Raw genomic sequence first — 21,968 nt, 5'->3', positions numbered from 1 at the left:
TTCTCCACTACTGGTTTTTTCCAGTTTCCATGTGTCTCTTGGCTGTTTTTGGTTTTTTATCCTTAATGGCTTATGCCCTGTATAGACTTTAAAGAGCAAAATATCTTTAAATCACAAAGACTTATCAAAATTAGCCTACAAAAAATGAATTTATTTTTTGATACATATCAGCACTACATTTGATGAAAAATTAAATATTCACTAACTTATTTTATTTATCACCACTAATATCCCCCATTTAGTAGAGTTTAGTGTTCTGCCTAAATACCAACATATTAAATTCATTTAATGTTGGAAGTCAGGCTTCCTGCTTTTTCCTTGTTTCCCTCTTTGTTCATCACTGCAGCTCAAAGATCCAAATGCTTCACTTTTTAAGAAATGACTGGAATGTGTTTCACTGAAGTGTTGTCTTCCTGCCTGTCAACCTCTCGTATTACAAAGACTTTGTTTGCATCTCAGCTGGGGTTTGTTGACAAAACAGTAACTTCATTATAATACACATTAGCATGAAAATGACTGGCACAGGAGGCAAATTTCCAGGAGACGGTCTTTGTTCATTTCCAAACTGAAGTTTTTCTAAAGCATTTTGGGAAACACATGTCTAATTGTAATGTAAAACATTTCAGTCTCTCAGAAGTGTAGTGGAAGATTTTTCCTCTCAGAGTGACATGGAGCTGTTTGATTTCCCTAATCTAACTCAAATATTACTTTTTACAAGTTTCCTCCACTGTGTTGGACCTCCTGAACTGTGTAATTCTGCAACAACGGACAGTTTGTACAACTAGCATGTCTGCAGACCCCCCACATCCTGGAGACAAGCTGTTGCAATGTAAACTTTCATTTGGATAAAGCAGCCACCACAGAAGTAGTTTCTTCCCCCAGGTTGTCAATGTCTCAAACGCTTGCTATTTAAGAAGAAAGTGATCTTTTTTTTTTTTTTTTTCATTTTTTACGTTTGAACTGTTTTTCTTTTATAAAACCGTATAAGCTTAATTTATCTTACTTTATGTTTTCTTTTTAGACTAACTTCTATGCATCTAAGCAGCTTATTTCCATACAATTGGAATTGTTGACAAAGGAACGTGTTTCATTACCTTTCCATTGGATTTTCCTTTTTTATTCTTTTTTCACCCTAACCTGTCTTATCGTGCTGACATAATCGCATGACGCAATTTAGAGGTGAAGTGATTGAGCCGTAGCGCACGCGGCTATTTACCACACAAAAAACGCGCGCGCCCGCACCCATGCACCGGCGCGCTGGACCCGCTGCTCCTAATTCACAGCAGCAGCGGAGCGAGAGGCCGAGAGAAGCGCCAGGAAACCAACAGAAATAAAGGTAATAAACCGAAATATACGAACACGTCCGCGTCAGGTTTCAGCTTGAGTTTAACTTATTTGAATGGTTTAAAGTTTCCTCCTCGTGACCTTCCGGGTTGTTTGCAGGTCCGCGAGCAAAGTTGTGGTATAGGTTTGGTCATATTTGACCCATCTGCTGTATAATTTCGGGATCTTGTCCCTTTCAGACTAAATACGACATACCTATCATAATACATGGATGTTATTTTTACTTTTAATGTTTAGATTCGTCTATAACGATTTATTCTTTAGCACCCCAACACTCATATAGTCATAACTTTTTCAAATGCTCGTCTTATCTTTATCGGGATTATGAGATGTGAACATTAACACAGACAGCAGAGATGATTTTATACACTACTGTAATGTGTTTATTATTGAAAGAAATGGTTTGAAAAAGTTGATTAAATGAAAACACTCCAAACATATTGAACAAGAAACCAAACACTGTTTGTCTCCAAGTTATTAATTTAATTGTCTTTTAGCTCTGCTGCACTTAATGACATTTCTTATTTTAAAAAAATGACCAGTTGGTCTTCTTTTAGAACTTTTAGAAATCAGGCATGGGCTGATTTCTGTTCAAAACAGTTTTAAAACATCTAAGATTTTCTGAAATCCCATTCCTGTGGTTTCTAAGTCTTCTAAAGAGAAGCCAGAAAGAAGTGCCTGAGTGACCAGAGTTATCTCTGGCTGTATATGTGGTGGACATAATGAAATGAATTATTTTCAGAAATTAAAAACTTTGCTTACTGCTGTCCAAACCAAAATATTTTTCAATATTTTTTTATTACTATTTCTTTATTGAATCATGCCTAAAACCAACCTGCTACTATAAAACCAAACATCTGTGTCATAACTCAGTGGTCACATCAGGACACTGATGTAATTGGTAATTGTGGTAATTGTGGCCCCAGAGGCAAAATTTCACAAATTCAGTAAGATCTACAAACAGAAGGACATTTCTAATTTTGACACAAAAGGTGTGTTTAATAAATGACATTATGTTATTGATTTCTGTTTCTGACAATGGCACGTTAGAACCAGATGGAACAAAAAAAAGTAGTAAAGCACTTTGAAACTTCTTGTTGCTGAAATGTGCTATACAAATAAAATTTGATTGATTGATTAATTGATAGTAAATTTCCACCAAACAAATCTCTGAAATTTTCTAGAAAAATACATAGAAATTTCTCAGATTTTTTTAGTACATTAACATTTCTGAGATTAATGTAAACATGTCAAAGTTTTTTCTAGCACATTTTCGACTTTTCAAACGTAGAAATTTCCTTGTTTTTTCTAGATATATTTCTGAGGCTGATCTCAAAATTTGGGAGTTTTTTGGCATAAATCTATTTTTTTCTATCTACAGTGGCTCTATATTCCATTATTTGGTCAGCAGTTTCTTCAGCTTGGGATAATTAGTGAACTCAAAAATGATGGAAAACAATGTGGGAAGAGTGACATCTGTATTAATCCAGCCCTGCTGTTTTTATTGTTCTTTAGAAGAGTTTAATAAACCTGTGTCCTTTTTAGACTCGACTGCAACCTGTGGAAAGAGTGAGGAGCAACATCTGGACGAATTCTAGCACCAGCGATTTAAAAAACATCTCCAGGAACAGAGTGGGAGAAGACTTCATGTTGACAGGGTCTCCTTACTGCCCACATTCTGCTGCATTTTTCTTCCAAGAGGAGAGTTGGGGCGTTAGGAACCGTGGCTGACCTGCGGCCATGCACCACTTAAGGACTACAGTTGTGAGGCTTGGGCCTTTAGCTGCTGCACAGACAGCCCAGATCGCGCCACAGTCCCAATTCTTGGCGCTGGAAAGAGGCACAAGGACGTTTCAGCCTGTGAGGAGCCTGAGAGCGTCTGTAGCTGCTGAACCTTTTCTCAATGGAACCAGTTCCAACTATGTGGAGGAGATGTACTACGCCTGGCTGGAGGATCCTAGGAATGTGCATAAGGTACTGAGGCGTCATGAGATGGCAGCTAATGACAAAAAATGACATTCCATGTCTACCCTGTCCAAAACTGTCCAAAACTGTGACAGAGTAGATTGTTTTTTTCTTCAAGCTAGCCAAACAGGTTAGCAAAACTTTGAAGTGAGGTAGCTCCATAATAATATAGTTTTTATTTTATTGTTTATTTTTTATTTAACTCTACTGCTTATGGAGTAGAGTTTTAGATGCAGATCTGATATCACCACAGTCAAGGATAGGGAGGATTGTCATTTTGACCAAACTGTACTTTACAGAATGAGTGAAAGATGGTTTGTTGTGATAAAGAAAACTGAGTCTAGGCCTGTTGTGCTAACAAATTTTACTGGACGATAAATTGTCTCAGAAGTTATTGAGATAAACAATAACATTGTTGTTTTGGGATCATTTTCAAGTAAAATAATGGCAATGGAACAATAATGGAAAAACTCATTCTCAGAGATCAATAAACTTTAAACTCTCATCAACATTTAACACTGGAACTGGAAGACATTGTCTGAAATAAATAAACAAAACAACAGAAACAACAAATGCAATGAATTATAAAGTCTCTAGAAACAAAATTGTCCTTCAAAAAAGGGTCTAGTTGAAACCAAAGTATTAGACTGAAGACTTTTATCATCCAGGTTTTTTTAGAAATGGAGAAAAGAGAAAAATAGTACATCATGCAAATGGAAATTATAGAGTTATTTTTAATTATCATGCAATTAATTGCTTTATTGCTTGTTGTGACAGGTCTACCTGAGTCTTGATTTGAAGTTCAGTCATATTACCATGTACTTAATTGACATAATGTTTGAAGCATTGCAGCTTTTTATGGTATATTATAGAAGATGATTAAAAAGAAATGATACACAGGGGTCATGTTTGTACACATTAGTACTGAAATGCGTTGCTTAATCACAGGAATGTTTGTCCTTTTGACTTTTCCTCCAGCTGCTGGCTGTCTGGAAGCTTCTCTGTTAGCAGTGTCTGCCTTACAGGCAAAATTCAGGGAATGCTTGTCTCTCAGGAGCAAATGACCTTCTGCCCTGGATCTGCTCACTTATGCATATTTGTCATCACATCCAGTCTGAGCCCTTTGCACTGATTGCATGCAAACCAAACTGAGATTTTGGGGACTAACAGATGAATGTCCAGGATTCAGTGGGCTAAAGTTTACACAAATGACTTTGATCCTCCGTCTGATTATTAGTGAGTGCATTTTTTTTAAGTAGAAGCTCAGAATTAACATTATTACAGGATTGAAGCTTCTTTGTTGAAGAAAACAGTTATTAGTTAAAAGATCATCTTTCTTGGTAATACCTCAAATGATGTTACTATAACAATACATTTTGTTGTGTTGGTGAAAATGAGAGGTGACATGAACCATGTTATTATGACGCATGCTTAGCAAGACGGCAAAAACATCAGTGCAGATTTTCATGTCTGTCTCATAATTACTTGAGATTTACAAATAACACCAACTAATTATCACATCTAGAACTTGAGACTCTGTTTGTGCTACTTTAAGTAGAATGGTAAAACATTAGCTGTCACTTAGCTCATGAACTCCACTAAATGGATTAAACTACAGTCAGTGAACAGACTTTTACTGACTGTTGGGGAACTGTACCTCATAAAAGGTTCAAACACAGGCTTTGACCTGCAATCTGTTTTCAGCTAACAAACTGAGCTGTCTGCTGTCAGGGTTTGTAGTTTGAGTACAGCTGTAAAGTAACTCGTGCGCCAAGCTAACTGTAAGCTAACATCCAGCACAGAGAAGCTGATCCTGAAAGCTTCTCACTCCTATAATCTAATTACTCCCTGCTCCTATTAGAAACTTAGGTGGAGAGTGAGGTTAATGCTCATTAGTTAATGGTGTTACTTACAGTTCATGTAACTTTTGATTTTAATGCAAATCTACTTTAATTTTGTTTTTGCAAGTGAAATTTTATAAATTTTCAACAACAACAAAAAAATCTTCTACAACAATCCAAAAACGTAGACAAAACTCGTTTCATCCTCTGAGGTTTCATTGCCTCAGAGGATGAAACTGGGATGTAGGAATGTTGTCACCCCTGACTTAACTGTGTTCCAGTTTGGAGTTGGAAAAACCAGTGGTAATTGTGTTACAAAATAATATGTCTGCATGTTGCGCACTGAAACACTAACGTAATAGAGAAATTATACAGCACTATGTGTGTGATAGATTTAGTCAGATCAAACCACTGTCATAAAGTAACATATCATCTTAATGTACATCAACCATGACAGACTTTGAGGTTGGGAGTAGCTGTGTCCCCCTGCCTTGTGTCTTGATTTCAGACGCAGTCTAAGCCTGTTGGCAGTAAACAAAGACTTCCAGTTACTGTTTACCACCAGGAGATGAGTAGAAAAACAACAGAGTTCATCTTTTTTTTTTTTCCTCCTCACAGTCTTGGGATATTTTCTTTCGGAATGCAAATGCTGGAGCGCCTCCCGGTGCGGCGTACCAAAGCCCTCCGCCACTCAGCGGGCCTTCTGACGGAACGATGGGCGTCCGGGCGCTGGTTGGAGCTCAGCCCAATGTGGAAAAACTGGTGAAAGACCACCTGGCAGTGCAGTCACTGATTAGAGCCTACCAGGTAAACAACAAACACTGTCGTATGATAAATGTTGTTTCAGATCATTATCAAATTTGCTTGTATCTTATATTTACAGCTGTTTCTACTACATTCATAACAGAATTTTCTCCATCATAATAAATAATCACATATATTAAGGCTTTATAACTTACAGAAAGACAAAACATTATTATGGTATTAACACTTATGTTTTCACTAGATATGCACAGATCCAATATTAATATCTGTATCGGTCCCGATATTCCAAAAAATTTGATTCATTTTATTTCTCTGTTTTGTGCTCTGAGCAACATCATGCTTTATTTATTTTACATTATATTTAAAATTCTTAATTGCACTTTTTGAATCATTCTAAAGATTTGTTGCAGTTTCTTGTAGTTAGTTTCAGTTTCTTTTTTATTTATTTTCCATTGGCTGTTCTACTTCTAATTACAATGACTGAAAAAATTAAAGTTGGTTTTACATGTTTGACCAAACTTGTGAATCTGTTGGTGTATTTCAGTGAGCTGTACTGGTGCAGAGTTATCAAATAAATTTGTAATTCAGTGCATTTATGTCTGTTTAAAAAAAAGACAAAGTCAATTCTGCTGTTTTTCTGTGTCGGATTGGTATCAGCCGATAATAAACCTCAGATATCGGAAGTTAAAAAAAAAGTAAATCAGTGAATTCCTAGTTTTCACACGGTTTGTGTTAATTAAACATCCTTTTAGTGAGTCTTAATGTTGCATAAAGGTCATTTTCATCTGGGCAAACACATCAGATGTACAGAAAACTTTTCAAATTGAAAGTATTTTGTTCAGGCAGAAAGCTGTCTCCGGGTAAAACAGGCAGCTGGTTTAAAGCCTTTAACCCACTTCTGATATGAGGACAGTAAACTGGGCCAGGCGTGTTGACATCATGAAGGTGACCTGCTGGAATGAGTTTAGATATTCTAACCTCATCAACCCTTGTCTGCCTGTCTGCAGGTACGGGGCCATCACATAGCCAAGCTGGACCCCCTCGGTATCAGCTGTGTGGACTTCGATGACGCTCCGTGTACTGTTGGCTTTCAAAATGTTGGTGAGAAAAACAGCCCTGCACCATCCGTGTTACATTTCACTTCACTTAGCGTCTCTCTGATTACCTTTTGAATTTTGGGCAGTATATTTAGGATCTTAATTTATTTAGTATTTTATTTTTTATGAGCAAAATGCATGTTTTGCTAGAACCACATACATCTTTAGATGGTTTACAGAGCATTTACACAGGGGGGCTAAAAAAAAAAAAATATATATATATATATATATATATATATATATATTACACACACACGGATGTGTTTTTGTTAAATATTATTAAAATATGTATAATTTTTCTTCCTCTACTTTGTGTTCTATGAAGTGAAATTCCACTAATAAAGAAGCTAGTGAAATTTCATTACTTTTGCTTGACTTTGAACATTACAAGTCTTATTAGTTTACTGTGTTCATGGGAACAGAGATTACAGTAGCTAACATTTTAATAAATAATGTAAGACCACCCAAATTTTAGTTCTTTACCTAAATTTAAAATTCTGTTTGTGATGCAAACAGTACCGCCTATCAGTATCAGCCTGACACATCACCCCAAGGTAAAAACATAGTGGTGGCAGCATGAGGCTGTGGGGATGCTGCTTCTTCCTAAAGGAAAGGGAAAATGTTCAGTTGATGAGAAAAATGATGAAGTAAAATATTTCACACTATCTGTGAAATACATGTTTTTTAATTGAGTGATTAAAAACTGGATCTGACTGACTGGATCTTGGTTGAGTGACAGACACAAAATAAATGTTGTGTCTGTCACTCAACACTCAACAAAGATCCAGTCAGAGAATTTAACCTTTGACTACAACAGTAATTAGTGAATCCCAAAAAGTGTCAGTACAACAAACTGTTTCCTGTTTTTCCATTAAAAACAATTTTTACAGAGGAAATCAAAATTTTTTAGGTGATTTGCAGAAGAAGAAGATAGAGAGCACACATGATCTATCATACCGCCTGGGTGTGGTTGTAATAATTTTAGAACATTAATTACTGTAGATTATGACCTATCTGAAATTATAAACCCTTAATTTGATTTTATGGAACCCAGATAAATCAGAAAGATAAACACAAGCTTCCTCACTGACTCAAAACCTGATGCATTATCAACCTAAGCTACTACTCCTTGTTGTCATTATGATTATTATCAGTAGTAGTGATGCTATCATTAATTTTTTCATGTATCACATGTACTCGTGCTGCTGCAGTTGTTTTAGAACATCCTGTACAGAAAGCCATGTTCCCTATGAGATAAGACTACTTGCTTTATGATGCTCTGGCTCCTGATAGGCTAAGCATGTTATCATGATGATGTCAGCAGTTCAGTCAAAGCACAGCTGTGCAGTGTGTCCTCTCACAGCGCTTTGCCTCTGTCAAGACTGTGCGTTTTCAGTTTCACCAAAGTTGGGATGAGAGAGAAATATTACAGTTTGCTCCTAAAAAAAGCAAACTGGCACTGTAAACAGGAAGTATCCACCTGACTGTGTGAAAGGTGTGTTTGCTGTTCAGTGTTGTCATTGTTCCCCATGAAAAAGCCTGGTGCCTCTGAGTTCACAAGCTGCTGACTGTTCTGACCTCTGATTGGATGTTTCCATGCTCACTTGTGGTTTTGTTCATTGTCAGTGAGAGGGGTCACTGAGGTCAGCAGTAGGTTGCTGCATTATCTGACCCCTGAAATTAAATGTGTGGCGTTCTACTGGATCCTTAACCAGCAGTTTGTGTGTTTGTCACTTTGTGCCTCCTGAATGATTCATGCATTCTGATTGGTGGATGTTGTTCAGCGTGTGGCCCATCTTCTCCAATAATCACCCAGTGAGAAAATATTCCATAATATTCTGACAATAATTTAGGATTAGTGAATTTTAGCCCACAGAGTGACTTGTATCTCTTTGTGCTTAAAATATGAAAATGTAAAAGATTTTCATAGATTGAACAAAATAAGTTGGAAATAAAGTGTCCAAAGATGTAAGTTAAAAATGATGTTCCCCTAGCTAACATGTCAAAGGTTAGTGGTTTGGTGATGAACTAGAAAACACTGCATTGGAATAATGTGAGTAAGTTTCCAAAGTCTGAAGAAAAACTTTCAGAAACTTTTCAGACATTTTGTTCAAAGCTACTTAAAAGATTTCAAGAAAGTCAGATTCATTAGAAATAGGTGGGCTTAAACAACAGCCACCATTAGCTTCTCAGCAACAAGCCAGTTCGAAGTGCTTTACATCGTAAAATCACAAAATTACAAAGTGAATAATAGAAACATTACATTTTGTCAAGTGCCATGGTTACACATCAAAATGTTGATTAATATTTCACTTATAATGTTTCAAAATCAACCCTATGCAGGTGGGTCTTTAGTCTGGATTTAAAGGAACTCATTGTTTTGGCTGCCTTACAATTTTCCAGAGGTTTGTTCCAGATTGGTGGCGCACAGAAGCTGAATGTTGCTTCTCCAGTTTATGGTAAATGATTCCATGCTTTCCAGGAAACTTTCAAGAATGTGATTAGGAACCCGCAGAACCATAAAGTTAATGTTTGAGTTGTTAACTCAATAATATACAATTATCATAGAACTCTGACTTTCTGGACTTTATGTTCCCTGTTAAGTGAGTTATCTCAGAGTGTGATAAAGAAAGTTTAGATCAGGGTGTCCAAAGTGCTTCACGTGGGACATCTGTAGGTCTGTGTGGTCCACCGTAATTCAAGAATGGTGCAACTTTGGCCCCACATGGGGGGTTGGAGGGGTATGTGGCTTTTATTCCTGTACGGAGTCACTTTAATGTTATCTTCAATACTAGATAAGATAAAGGCAGAAATTCTAAACTTTTATCTGTTCTTTGTTTCTGTTTCTGTCTCAGGTTTGCCATCCTTCTTTAGACCAGTTCCACTCCACATGGCTCCACTGATCTGGTTTAGATTCAGTTTGATTCTGTTTCCTGTGCCTCTTGTTCGCTGCAGGTTTGTACGGCCTGACTGAGGGTGACCTGGACAAGGTGTTCCGGCTCCCTGCCAGCACTTTCATTGGCGGCAATGACAGCGCTCTACCACTCAGAGAGATTATTCGCCGCCTTGAGGTAGAGCTCTGATAAGTGCACACACACATTAAAACAGCTTTGTTTGCATCCTTAAGGTCTCTGTCAGAAACAACTTGGACATTTTTATACTAAAGGCAAAAAATGATCCAGCAGAATTTGGAGGAGCTTCCAGATGAAACTGGATAATATGACTGAAAAACATATCATGATTTAAACATTTTATATCAATCAAGATCAATGATTATTGATTAGTTTTTTGTTTTAAATATCTGAATTACTGCCCAACTGGTGATGTGACCTCTCTTGTTTTATTTAGTTTTCACTCCGTTTACTTTTGAGCAGTTATGAGGCACCACAGCCAAACCTGAAACTGCTGCTGTGCAAGTTACTCAACACATTGTTGCTAGGTAACCAAACAATGAGTTAGTTAGTTAGTTGATGCCACCAACCTTAGTTAGCTCGATGTGAGAGTTTGAGCAGCTAAAATCTTTCCTCCGCCTACGTCACCCAGAATGCTGTTCAGTTCTGGATTGGAGTTCAGTGAAATTATTGGACATATTATCTATTGACATTGATCATATGTCTATCGCGACATGTATTGTTATTGATTTGTTGTCCAGCCCTATTTTCAGAAAGTCAGGAGAAAAGAAAAAAACCATCAACAATCCTGTAGTATCCATCCACCCTTTACCTATAACCCAGCTCTGACTCAAACCAATACATGTTCATGTCTGTGTCGTGTAGATGGCCTACTGTCAGCATATCGGGGTGGAGTTCATGTTCATAAATGACTTGGAGCAGTGCCAGTGGATCCGGCAAAAGTTTGAAACTCCAGGAATCATGCAGTTTTCCTTGGAAGAGAAGAGGACTCTGCTGGGCAGGATGATCCGCTCCACCAGGTCAGTCTGTCGGTTCTTCACGCTCTGAGTCCAGAGGTAATGGAACCAGAGTTCTGTGAAGCGTCAAAGTGGTCACAACTGTTGGCAGGTTTGAAGAGTTCCTTCAGAGGAAGTGGTCTTCAGAGAAACGCTTCGGCTTGGAAGGCTGCGAGTCGCTCATCCCGGCCCTGAAGACCATCATCGACCGGTCCAGTCAGTGCGGAGTGGAGAGCGTGATCCTGGGAATGCCTCACAGGTACAGACAGACACACCTGGTGTTCTCTAGCACACAAGGTGACTTTTTATTCTCTTGCTGTTCACCAAGCTGAAGCTTGTAGAAGAAATTGAATGCATTTTTCATACACTCTCAAAAAAAGTATGAAGTTCTTCATGTTTTGTCATGAAACAACTGTCAATGCATTTTATGATGTGTGCATAATTTTGAAGTGATTCATGGTTTTAAATTTTTTTTATCTTTTACAAGTACAGGGGAACCTCTAAATGCAAATTTAATTTGCTAAAAAAAAAACAGTTTTCCCCTTAAAAAAATCCCCACCCATGAAAATGACATTCATGTTCACAGATTCTTCACTTAAATAATGCTAGAGGCACTATATGATGTTTCTAAGTGTAACTCATGGTAGATGGTTTGTAAATGGTTTGTAAAGTATAATGTTTTCTTTTTTTTTTTTTTTTTTGTAATGTTGCAAATTCAGCAAAAACTTTTTCAAGAGCTATGTAGCATTTTCCTTCCATGCCATGACAGAATGTACTTTGTATTGGTCTTTCACCAAAACAAAAAGAAAAAAAAGTAAATTAAAAAAAATGAAAGACATTGAAGTTTGTAGATGTAACATGATAAAATGTGAAATGTTTCAAAAGGTATGGGTACTGTGCTGGTAGAAAACAGTAAAGTATTCTCATTCATGTGTTTTTTTCCCCATAATTCTCTTCAGAGGGAGGCTGAACGTTCTGGCCAATGTTATCCGGAAAGACCTGGACCAAATCTTCTGTCAGTTCGATTCCAAGCTGGAGGCTGCTGACGAGGTTTGCACAACAAAACCACTCACACACGTCTGTGCAAACGTTAATGAAACTGACGCCAACTAATTACATGCTTTTAATGTTTGCAGACAAACTGATTTCTTCTAATTATCATGGCTTTAACACTAAAATGTGTCATTATAGAACCATGAAAAATACCATTTTATACTTATTTTTCTATTGCATAGAGGTCAGAAACATCAGGAATCTCTGGTTCTTCTGGTTTAGATTAAGACATCAACTCAGTTAGCTTCCCCCATATTGTAGTACTTTCAAACCAACTTGTTACAAAAATAAATAAATGTAAATGCATCTTAGCACAAGGACAAATTTCATCAGAGGAAATGGTTCCTCCAAATTGGAAAACCTGAAAGAGACAAAGTCATCACTTAGACATTTAGCTGACTTTTAGATCACAGTGGCTTAAACACATGAGCTGTAACCGTTTACCATCTGTGTTTAGGGCTCAGGAGATGTGAAATATCATTTAGGCATGTATCACAGGAGGATGAACCGAGTCAGTGACAGGTACATCACCCTGTCGCTCGTGGCCAACCCGTCCCACCTGGAGGCCGTGGATCCAGTGGTGCAAGGGAAGACCAAAGCTGAGCAGTTTTACTCTGGAGACACCGAGGGGAAGAGGGTGAGTGGCCTAACGAGTTCATGAAAAGACAGTTTTCTGGTAAATGTTTCTATAGGTTTTGAATTTGGAAACTTTCAGGTGATGTCTATTTTGCTCCATGGAGATGCTGCGTTCGCAGGCCAGGGAATTGTGTACGAGACGTTCCACCTTTCAGACCTGCCGTCCTACACCACCCATGGCACCATCCATGTGGTGGTGAACAACCAGGTATTCACTTGTGAACTCTGAACGAGTTAAAGAAGGTTATTCACCAGAAAACATGCAGTGGAGAAATGAGGCTTTTATTCGGTTTAAGAGGATTTCAATGATTTAAAACACAGTAAAAATAGTGACATATTTTTACTTTAAATACACCACTATATTGATTACTATGATTATACTGATCTATTTTTTTAATGAGCATGAATATGTTTGGTGCCCCTTCCCCCCGAGTACTTGGTGTCTTATACTCTGTGTATGATTATGCTCATTGGACTGAAGAAATGTAATGAAACTTAATTAAGCCAGTAAAATAAAACCATATCAGTTTATGCAGAGCTGTCAACCAGGCAGAAACCTGAAAACACCTGACAGCCTTCTCTGCTTCCTGCAGATTGGATTCACCACAGACCCCAGGATGGCCCGCTCATCTCCGTACCCAACAGACGTGGCCCGAGTCGTGAATGCACCGATCTTCCATGTCAACGCAGACGACCCGGAGGCCGTGATGTTTGTGTGCAACGTAGCGGCAGAGTGGAGGAACACGTTCCATAAGGACGTCGTTGTAGATCTGGTAAATGTTTAAGTAAATGTCTACATTTAAAAAAATGATATTCCTTTTAAACTTGTAGTTTGGAGGAAAAGGTAAGAAAAGCCATTAACAAATCTTTAATAACCTGAAAGTTCAAGTCAGAAGTGTTGCATACGTGCCATGGCAGAAATGAAGTTTGTGGATCTGTCAAACTGTAAATATTACTATGATAGATCCTTAGATCATTACACATTAACACAGAAATCCTGAGAATTCACAGTCCTATATCAGGACAGGGATGTTATCGACTGTTTCTGCTGCAGGTTTCCTACAGGCGTAACGGCCACAATGAGATGGATGAGCCGATGTTCACCCAGCCGCTGATGTACAAGCAGATAAAGAAGCAGAAAGGAGTCTTGCAGAAGTTTGTAGAGAAGCTCGTTGCTGAAGGAGTTATCACAACACAACACTACGAGGTAACACCACCAGCATGCCTGTACGCCTTATCGTTTTGAGGATATGATTTTTATTAGAGGTGTGCCGATCGATCGGTCACCGATCATAATCGGGCCGATTTTCGTGAAAAAGTGCATGATCGGTGATCGGCGATCATTGGCTCTTGTTGCCGATACCGATCATCTCACTTCGCAGCCTGCCTGTGCAGCTGGTCTCCTCTTTCCTTCACTCTGCACAAACGCGCAGCAACAAATCCTAAGTGATGTGGAACTATAACGCACTGAGTGAATGGGGAAGTCTGCATGTTGCGGCGGAAAATTGAAGCAGTCAAAATGCATCAACACAACGAAGCTAATACGACATAAAAACAATACCATACTTGACGGAGTTTGGCTACATCGAGGCTCACTGCAGTAAAAAAGACATACGGAGGATCAGACAGCAGCTAAAGCAGCGCACAGCTACAAACACTCACCCGGATTAGCATGACGGTCAGAAAGCTAGACAAATAACCTGGAAAATTGTTTAAGTTTTCTAGCTGCGATGTAAGACGCTGGTTCTGCTCTCCTGTTGAACCGCTGCTACGCTACAGGTAGTAATATTTGACAGACGGAGCTTCGCTTCTGCTCCACCTGGTAGTGACTCTCACACTGAATCTCTGCTTAAAGCTGCAGCATATAACTTAAAAAAAAAAAAAAAATTTTACATACGTATTAAAACTTTCACTGTCCTAACATGAGACAGATAATCTCTAAAAAAAATAATCGATCTCCTCCCTGATCTGAATAATTACTCCGCTCAGTCAGAAACAGCCAATCAGAGCTAGCAGTAATCAGCTAGCCGCCATGCTAACAGGAAGTTTTCATTCAGTAACTCTGGATTGTTTATTGTAATGGAACCTGTTTTTGCCTTTGAATGTTAAGTTTTATACTTGAATTTTTTTTGGCAATGTTGAGAGGTTTTATTTTGGCTCTTTGCGTTATTTAGCCTCTTCAGAGCCTTCATATGCTATCAGTCTGTTAAAGATAGTATTATCAATAGCAGTACAATTTGCACAATGCCTGTTTTGTTTAGTTTTCTTCTTGAAAAAAGTTATTAAAAACAAGTTTTTGTCTAAATTAAGGTGAATTCATGGTTCCTTTTTCCACATAATGTAACCGGTAGTGTTTATGATAAAAAAAAATAATAATAATAATAATTATGTGATTGGTATCGGTGATCGGTATCGGTGTATCGGCCCTCATGGGTGATCGGTATCGGCAGGAAAAAACCTGATCGGCACATCCCTAATTTTTATCTATCCTGAAGTTTAAAAAGACTGAAATCGAGTGTTTAGGTTTGAACTCCACATTTTCATTTATGAAACTGAAATGCAAACCTTTTTGACTCTTAGGAGGAAGTGGCTCGATACGACAAAATCTGTGAGGACGCTTTTGCTCACTCCAAAGACGAGAAGATCCTCCACATCAAACACTGGCTGGACTCTCCCTGGCCAGGTAACTTGTTTCTAGGAATCATTTAAATGTTGATTTCTGTCTTTTTTTTTTTTCACAGTAAAATGAATAACCATGTTTTGTATAGATTACATGTATATTAAGTGTTAATGTAGTCTGCTAATGCATCTGAACTGAGAAAATTACTTTCTTTTTGTCTTTTTTCGTATTTAATGATCACTGAAACTTGCATGCTATATGAGTATCTTCAAATAGTCAGATAATTAAATGTTAAAATGATCAGAAACCAAGTCGGACTCCACTGCTGCTGGAATCACCTCAAGCTTTCGGCATGCTGTGGTGAGTGGATATTCCTCAGCGCAGACAGGGTGTCTGCACAGTGTAGCATGGGTTTAAGTAAAGTTAGCATCAGGTCGCTGTTGCGACATTTGAGTAGAACATGTGTAAGTGTGAGGTTTTGGAGCAGTGGTGTGGTATTTATGGTATCGCTCAATTACAGCACTCCACCACTGAATTATTATTATTTTTTATATCTTTTGTCTATAAAATCTTTAGGTTTTTTCACTCTGGATGGTCAACCTAAAACTATGAGCTGTCCTTCCACTGGCATTCGAGAAGATGAGCTCTGTCACATTGGAAACGTCGCAGCCTCTGTCCCGTTGGAAGATTTCATGATACATGGAGGTATTCTCCACCACTCCATTAGGATTGTTAGAAAATGCTATTAATTAGCCGTGTTGAGCCTTCCTGTTTCTGCTTGTTGGATCATGCTGCAGGGTTGAGCCGTATTCTGAAGGGACGTGCACATATGGTGAGCAAGCGAGTGTGTGACTGGGCCCTCGGAGAGTACATGGCCTTCGGCTCTCTGCTCAAAGAAGGCATCCACGTGCGTCTCAGTGGACAGGATGTAGAGAGGGGGACGTTCAGGTAACAACAAAACAGCATGTTTAATGGCGTCTTGTTCTGCGCTTCACTTTGAGGGTCTGGACTCTCGGCTGTTGAGAAACAATTGCTTCCTGGAATCATGGACTCTCCCGAGGTTTTAACCCTTGTATGTTGAAATGGGGTCCAACCGACCCCACACACATAAAACCTGTATCATTTTCCATAGACCTCTACATTTGCTTCATTCCTCGCACGCACAAGGGTTAAACGTTACCCACGCACTAACGTTTGACCATAATGTGTGTCATGAGACAGTTTGATGCTATGAAGCTTGTTGGAAATTTTCTGCACTTTAAGCAACCATCTTCCATTGTGAAGAGAGAAGTGTCAAGCTGAATGAGGCATCTGTTAATGTTAATTCAATATTTGGCTAACACAAACGTCTTCGTTCACTTCCTCTGCTTCCATCGCTAAAACTACAGACAGACTACAATTCTAAGACAATGTGGAAAATCAATGTCACCGTTCACAATTCCTCCTTCTCTTCACTGATTGTGGAAATCAGCAGAGGGAATCCAAGTGAATGGGGAAAAAGCGCAGACTGAGCTGTGAAGAGAGATTAAAATCAAGTGGAATTAGACAAGAATGCAATGGCCAGGCTAATACAGTAGAGTGTTATCCTCAGGGAAAACATGTTTTACTGCTGCTTGTAGATGAACTACACTAGTTAAAGGTAACTGGGTTTGATCAGTGCAAAATATACACACTGATTAAATTGGTTGGAGGTGGATTTTATTTTGGCCACACATTTTACATCACAATATATCACTCTGATTAGATTTCTTTGTTTTATGTGACAATCTGATTCTTTGACCAGCAATCAAATTCAGAACTTTATAAAATGCTAATCAATGAAAGTATGCTAAATACACAAAGTGGCACACAGGATTGTAAAGATGCAAAAAGCTAAGTATGTTTTGTATATTCTTTAAGAAAAAGTTGCACATAGATTCTCGTTCTTCAACTAAAACATATTTTGTATCTTTGGCCACAATGTCCTGTTAGAAAAATGAATCAAATTGTTTTTACTGTTTTTCACAGCCATCGACATCACGTTCTCCACGACCAGAATGTGGATAAGAGGATCTGCATCCCAATGAACTCCATCTCCCCTGATCAGGCTCCCTACACTGTGTGCAACAGCTCCCTGTCTGAGTACGGAGTCCTGGGTGAGTGGCACACCGACCAGCAGTGCCATGAAAAGTCACCAATTACACATCTGACTCTTTATTTATTTCGAACATGAAAGAAGTATAAAATCACACACATGAGCAAGAAATGCAAAGAAAATTTATTTTTGTACAATAATCTTAACATCCTTGTAAAGGAGAAGGAAGAAGTAAGAAACTAATGAACTCCTACCCCATAAACTCACACCACATCAAACATGATTTCCTTCAGTCACACGGTGACTTTTGTTTTTATCCCATCTGTGCAGGTTTTGAGCTCGGCTTCGCCATGGCCAGTCCCAACGCTCTGGTTCTGTGGGAGGCCCAGTTTGGAGACTTTCACAACACGGCCCAGTGCATCATCGACCAGTTCATCAGCTCCGGACAGGCCAAGTGGGTCAGACAGAACGGCATAGTGCTGCTGCTGCCACACGGCATGGAGGGCATGGTAGGAACAAACAAACACCGCCTGAGAACATCCTGCGTTTTTCTTCTTCGCTGGTATATTCAGCTCAATTCAGAGAGACTTTATCAATCTCAAAGGGAAATTAAATAAATATTCTGCAGACACAATATTTCTGTATTCTACTCTTTGTGTCTCTTGTTCACATCCAGGGTCCAGAGCATTCATCTGCCCGTCCTGAGAGGTTCCTACAGATGTGCAATGACGACTCAGATGTTTTTCCTGTAAGTTTGTGTCCCTATATAAGAACACTAAATACCGGATATGTTGACATAATCTAATGTTTTAACCTGGTGTAAAGTCATGTCAACTATTGTCTGCATAAATTAAACAGAGATCTGACATCAACATTAGAAAATGTTTTTTTTTCACAGCGGTGAAATCAGCTTTTTATTATTTTGAAACTTTTTTTTTATTATTATTATTAGAAAGTCACAGGGGACTTTGCAGTGCATCAGCTTTATGACTGTAACTGGATTGTGGTGAACTGCTCCACTCCTGCAAACTACTTCCATGTCCTGCGCAGGCAGATCCTGCTGCCCTTCAGGAAGCCTGTGAGCGACTCCCACCATGAACCGCAGCTCAGAGTTCAAACCGATGCAGTTCCTAAAGCTCAACATGCTTCTCTTCTCTGCTTTTCAAACAACAGCTCATCGTGTTTACACCAAAGTCGCTGTTGCGCCACCCAGAGGCCAAATCGAGTTTTGATGACATGCTGCCTGGTAAGAACTGATTTAAAAAAAAAAAAAAGAAAACATCCAGGAAATGTTATCAATGAAATAAAGTCTTGGTTTTATATTATGCTATATTTTCTCCCACCAGGTACCCACTTCCAGCGCCTCATCCCGGATGAGGGGCCCGCAGCTGTTGGCCCCCAGAACGTGAAGAGGGTCGTTTTCTGCACAGGCAAGATTTACTACGACCTCATCAGAGAGCGTAAGAGCAGAGGCCTGGAGGATGCCGTCGCCGTCGTCCGCATCGAGCAGGTGATTGGTTCTGCCTTCGCTTCATCCAACCAACTTCATATCCAGGCCTGGATCAACGCTGCAGCAGATTTTAAGTTGTGTTTGTGTGATGTTGCAGCTGTCTCCATTCCCCTTCGACCTGGTGAAAGCTGAGGCTGATCAGTACCAGAACGCCGATCTGGTTTGGTGTCAGGAGGAGCATAAGAACCAGGGTTACTACGACTACGTCAAGCCCCGCCTCCGTACGACAATGAACCGCACGCGCCCCATCTGGTCAGTTTTACATAAGGTCACCTGGTGTGAAGCTCTCTACACCAAAGCAATGCAAGAATGGTAGAAGTAATGATACAAGATGTAGTGCTTAGCAATAGCATCAGGGGTATTTCTAACATGAAGTGATGCATGACTGAAACGGAAGGAAATGCATGGTTGTCAATGTTTTGTTTATACAGATGGGAATCTGAAAAGTGTGGCATGCATGCATTCATTTCCTTTTTTCTTTTTTTTCTGAACCACTGCATAAAATGTAAAAGTCACATAATGAGGAAATAGCACCCAGGTGCACCATTGTGTCTCAGTGTGGATGCTGCTGCTCTGTCTTGGCCTCAGAGGATTGTTAGTGGACAAACAGAAAAGGTGCAAAAAATAAAATTGATTCTACATGGAATCGGAATTCCAAGTCCTGGGAATCCTGAATCCACTGAAAATACTCAAAAATCCATTTTAAAATGCTGATGCTATTTGAGAGCATGAGAACAAGACAGCAAAATCTTTACAGCACATTTTCAGACACTCAAAGATGCATTCCCAGTAAACTGTGTATCGCATTACGCAATACTTTTGAAAGACTTCACATGGAAAGTCATAATGGTCAAAATTAGTTGTGGGGTTGATATGTGATCCGTTGTAGTGGAACAGACTTTTTTCATAATCTCATAATTATGATTTTCAGCCATTGTTTAAATTTGGATTTACCACTTCTGGTTTCTTCTGGTGCAGAATTCTGACGCATGCGTCACGTCGATCCAATGCGACATGACTGTCCAGGCTGTTTGAAAACAATCCGATACGCATCTGATTTAGAACCACTTATGGAAGTATCTTGGTTTCTTAAGAGTCTCCTCATTAGATATGTTGGGCTGATCAAGACGAGGTCGATGTAAAAAAAAAAAAAAAAACTCGAGTTTCTGTTTTGACGTTTGTGCCTGTGTGTTTGTGCAGGTATGCTGGCCGTGAGCCCGCTGCAGCTCCAGCCACTGGAAACAAACACACTCACCTGACGGAGCTTCAGCGTTTACTGGACGCAGCCTTCGATCTGGAAACTTCCCCAGGGAAACTGTAACGGCCCCAGAACGCCACAGCCCAGACCGGACTGTTTACACCGTTACCATGAAGACCGTGTGTTCACAGTGAGACACGATGCCGAAGGAAAACTACAGGACCTCTGATTCATTTAATGATTTTGGTGAAATATTTGCTGGCACACAGAATAATAATAATTAAAGAATATTTAAATATTACAAGGAAAATCTAAACCTCAGAAACTAAGAAAAGAGAACAGCCAAATTGGTAACCCGGTAAAAACCTTTATTTGTGTGCCTCTCTGTTTGTACTGTTTGCCTCCCAACCAGCAAAAATATGAATTATGGTTTTACAGGAATTTGACTGAGAAAAATCAGAAGAAAATGACATTTAATATTTTAGAAATTTTAGAGGCTGTTTGGACAGACGGAATTGATTTATACTCAATTATTTTGAAAAATTGCCAACTAATCATTTAAGGGACAGTATTATGCAAAATGACGTAGTATCAGAAAAAGCAGGAGTTTTTAAAGAGACAGAGGTTCAACTTCAAGGCGTTACATTCCAAAGTCAATTTTTTTAGTCATATTTGCATATTTGAGGTCACATTTTTATAACGACTGAAGGTATCATAGTTACCTGATTGTGCTATAAAATGATCCTGTGTGCCTGGAAAATTTATAACACCGACCCTTTAACTGGACTTTGAAATCAAGATTCCCGGATTTAAACTTTTACTGTTTCAAGACAAAGCAATTTAAAGTCTTATAATGAAATGTCAGTGTTGGAATGACTGGTATTCAACTGTACTTCCCCCTCCCTCACCTGTTGCTGTGCTGTCAGTAGGGTTTTTTTTCCCCTCTTACTGCGTAAAAACTGTTTCATTTATTTGAAAATGTTTGAAAACTCCACATCTATGCAGCAGCCAGCTACATGTTAGCAAGCTAACATCTCCTCAGTAGACTCCAGAATGGAAAAGAAATGATGACATTTTGCACAATAAGTTCACTTATTTAAAAAAGAAAACACTAAAACTGCCACTTTTTCATTTTACAGTTTGTCTTCAACTAATCTGTTCATGTGCTTTAAAAAGAGCCGTTAAAATGATCTGCTCATATCAACACAAATGAAAAAAGTACGACTGAACCCTTAAAGTTCTAAATATCTGGTTTAGCTAAAGGAAACCGATATATGGGTTATCTGTGTCATGGATCAAACTATCAAATACCGGTATGTGTTATAGATAACACTACTAATTAATATTTACATATCATTTTAATAGCAGAGAGGATATTTTGTTGCTGTTTTATTATGAATAAAAGCAGTCAGATAATTTTTTTCAATTTTTATTTGAAAATGTTTTTTGTTAATATCATCAAACGTTCATGGGAAGATCTACTGCTCCACGCATACAGCTAACTATGAGATGAGGGTTTCTGGATAAAAATGCAACAGTGAGCATCAGGAATTGTTTGACACACTGAGCTATGAGCTAATATAGCGCAAGAATGTTTGGTAAAAAAATAAATAAATAAAGTTTTATTGGAAGTTCAACATCTCAAGCAGCCTCTGAGTTACAAAGTCAAGCTTAGGAGCTGAAGATGCTTCTTATTGCTTTTTTTTTTTTTTCCAGTCCAAAACATCACTCTTTAAGGTCTACTTGTACCAGATTATAGCATGTCTCTATGGAAACGTCACAGAATTCATGCAGATATGTCAGTAAACACACAACCTCTGAATTAAAGCATGTATTTATTTTCATTTGTTGCTGCCTGTTTTAATGTTTTTAATAAAAATAAAGGATTTCTATCAGTGCTGTTAAACATAACTATATGTTTAATTATTTCACTGAGGAAGCAAAACTAATGTAAATGA

The 21,968-nt window shown here is 38.6% G+C and overlaps 1 protein-coding gene across 3 annotated transcripts; it reads left to right on the top strand.

Moving 5' to 3' along the window:
- The first annotated feature begins 668 nt into the window (after positions 1-668).
- Positions 669-21,921, top strand: ogdhb (oxoglutarate dehydrogenase b). 3 transcript variants are annotated; one of them, XM_014982667.2, is made up of 23 exons: positions 677-1,336; positions 2,890-3,318; positions 5,769-5,957; positions 6,923-7,016; positions 9,968-10,083; positions 10,789-10,943; positions 11,032-11,178; positions 11,879-11,969; positions 12,430-12,609; positions 12,688-12,816; positions 13,202-13,381; positions 13,663-13,815; positions 15,189-15,291; positions 15,805-15,933; positions 16,026-16,176; positions 17,236-17,363; positions 17,633-17,811; positions 17,979-18,050; positions 18,255-18,380; positions 18,476-18,548; positions 18,649-18,812; positions 18,910-19,064; positions 20,013-21,921. In XM_014982667.2, exons 2-23 carry the CDS (start codon positions 3,085-3,087, stop codon positions 20,131-20,133), a joined length of 3,069 nt encoding a protein of 1,022 aa, XP_014838153.2. In that variant the 5' UTR covers positions 677-1,336; positions 2,890-3,084; the 3' UTR covers positions 20,134-21,921. The 3 variants fall into 3 exon arrangements, 2 of the variants coding, with proteins under 2 accessions (XP_087866861.1, XP_014838153.2); XR_001417759.2 differs by lacking the exons at positions 18,649-18,812; positions 18,910-19,064; positions 20,013-21,921 and having other exon boundaries at positions 671-1,336; positions 17,633-17,864; XM_088010735.1 differs by lacking the exons at positions 18,476-18,548; positions 18,649-18,812; positions 18,910-19,064; positions 20,013-21,921 and having other exon boundaries at positions 669-1,336; positions 17,633-17,864; positions 18,201-18,335.
- The last annotated feature ends 47 nt before the right edge of the window (positions 21,922-21,968 follow it).

The sequence above is a fragment of the Poecilia mexicana genome, unplaced genomic scaffold, assembly GCF_051168715.1.
Source record: "Poecilia mexicana isolate PSO_F unplaced genomic scaffold, ASM5116871v1 scaffold_12, whole genome shotgun sequence".
Classification (NCBI taxonomy): domain Eukaryota; kingdom Metazoa; phylum Chordata; class Actinopteri; order Cyprinodontiformes; family Poeciliidae; genus Poecilia; species Poecilia mexicana.
The sequence above is the reverse complement of the archived record's forward strand: the minus strand, read 5'-3'. Positions and strand labels throughout refer to the sequence as shown.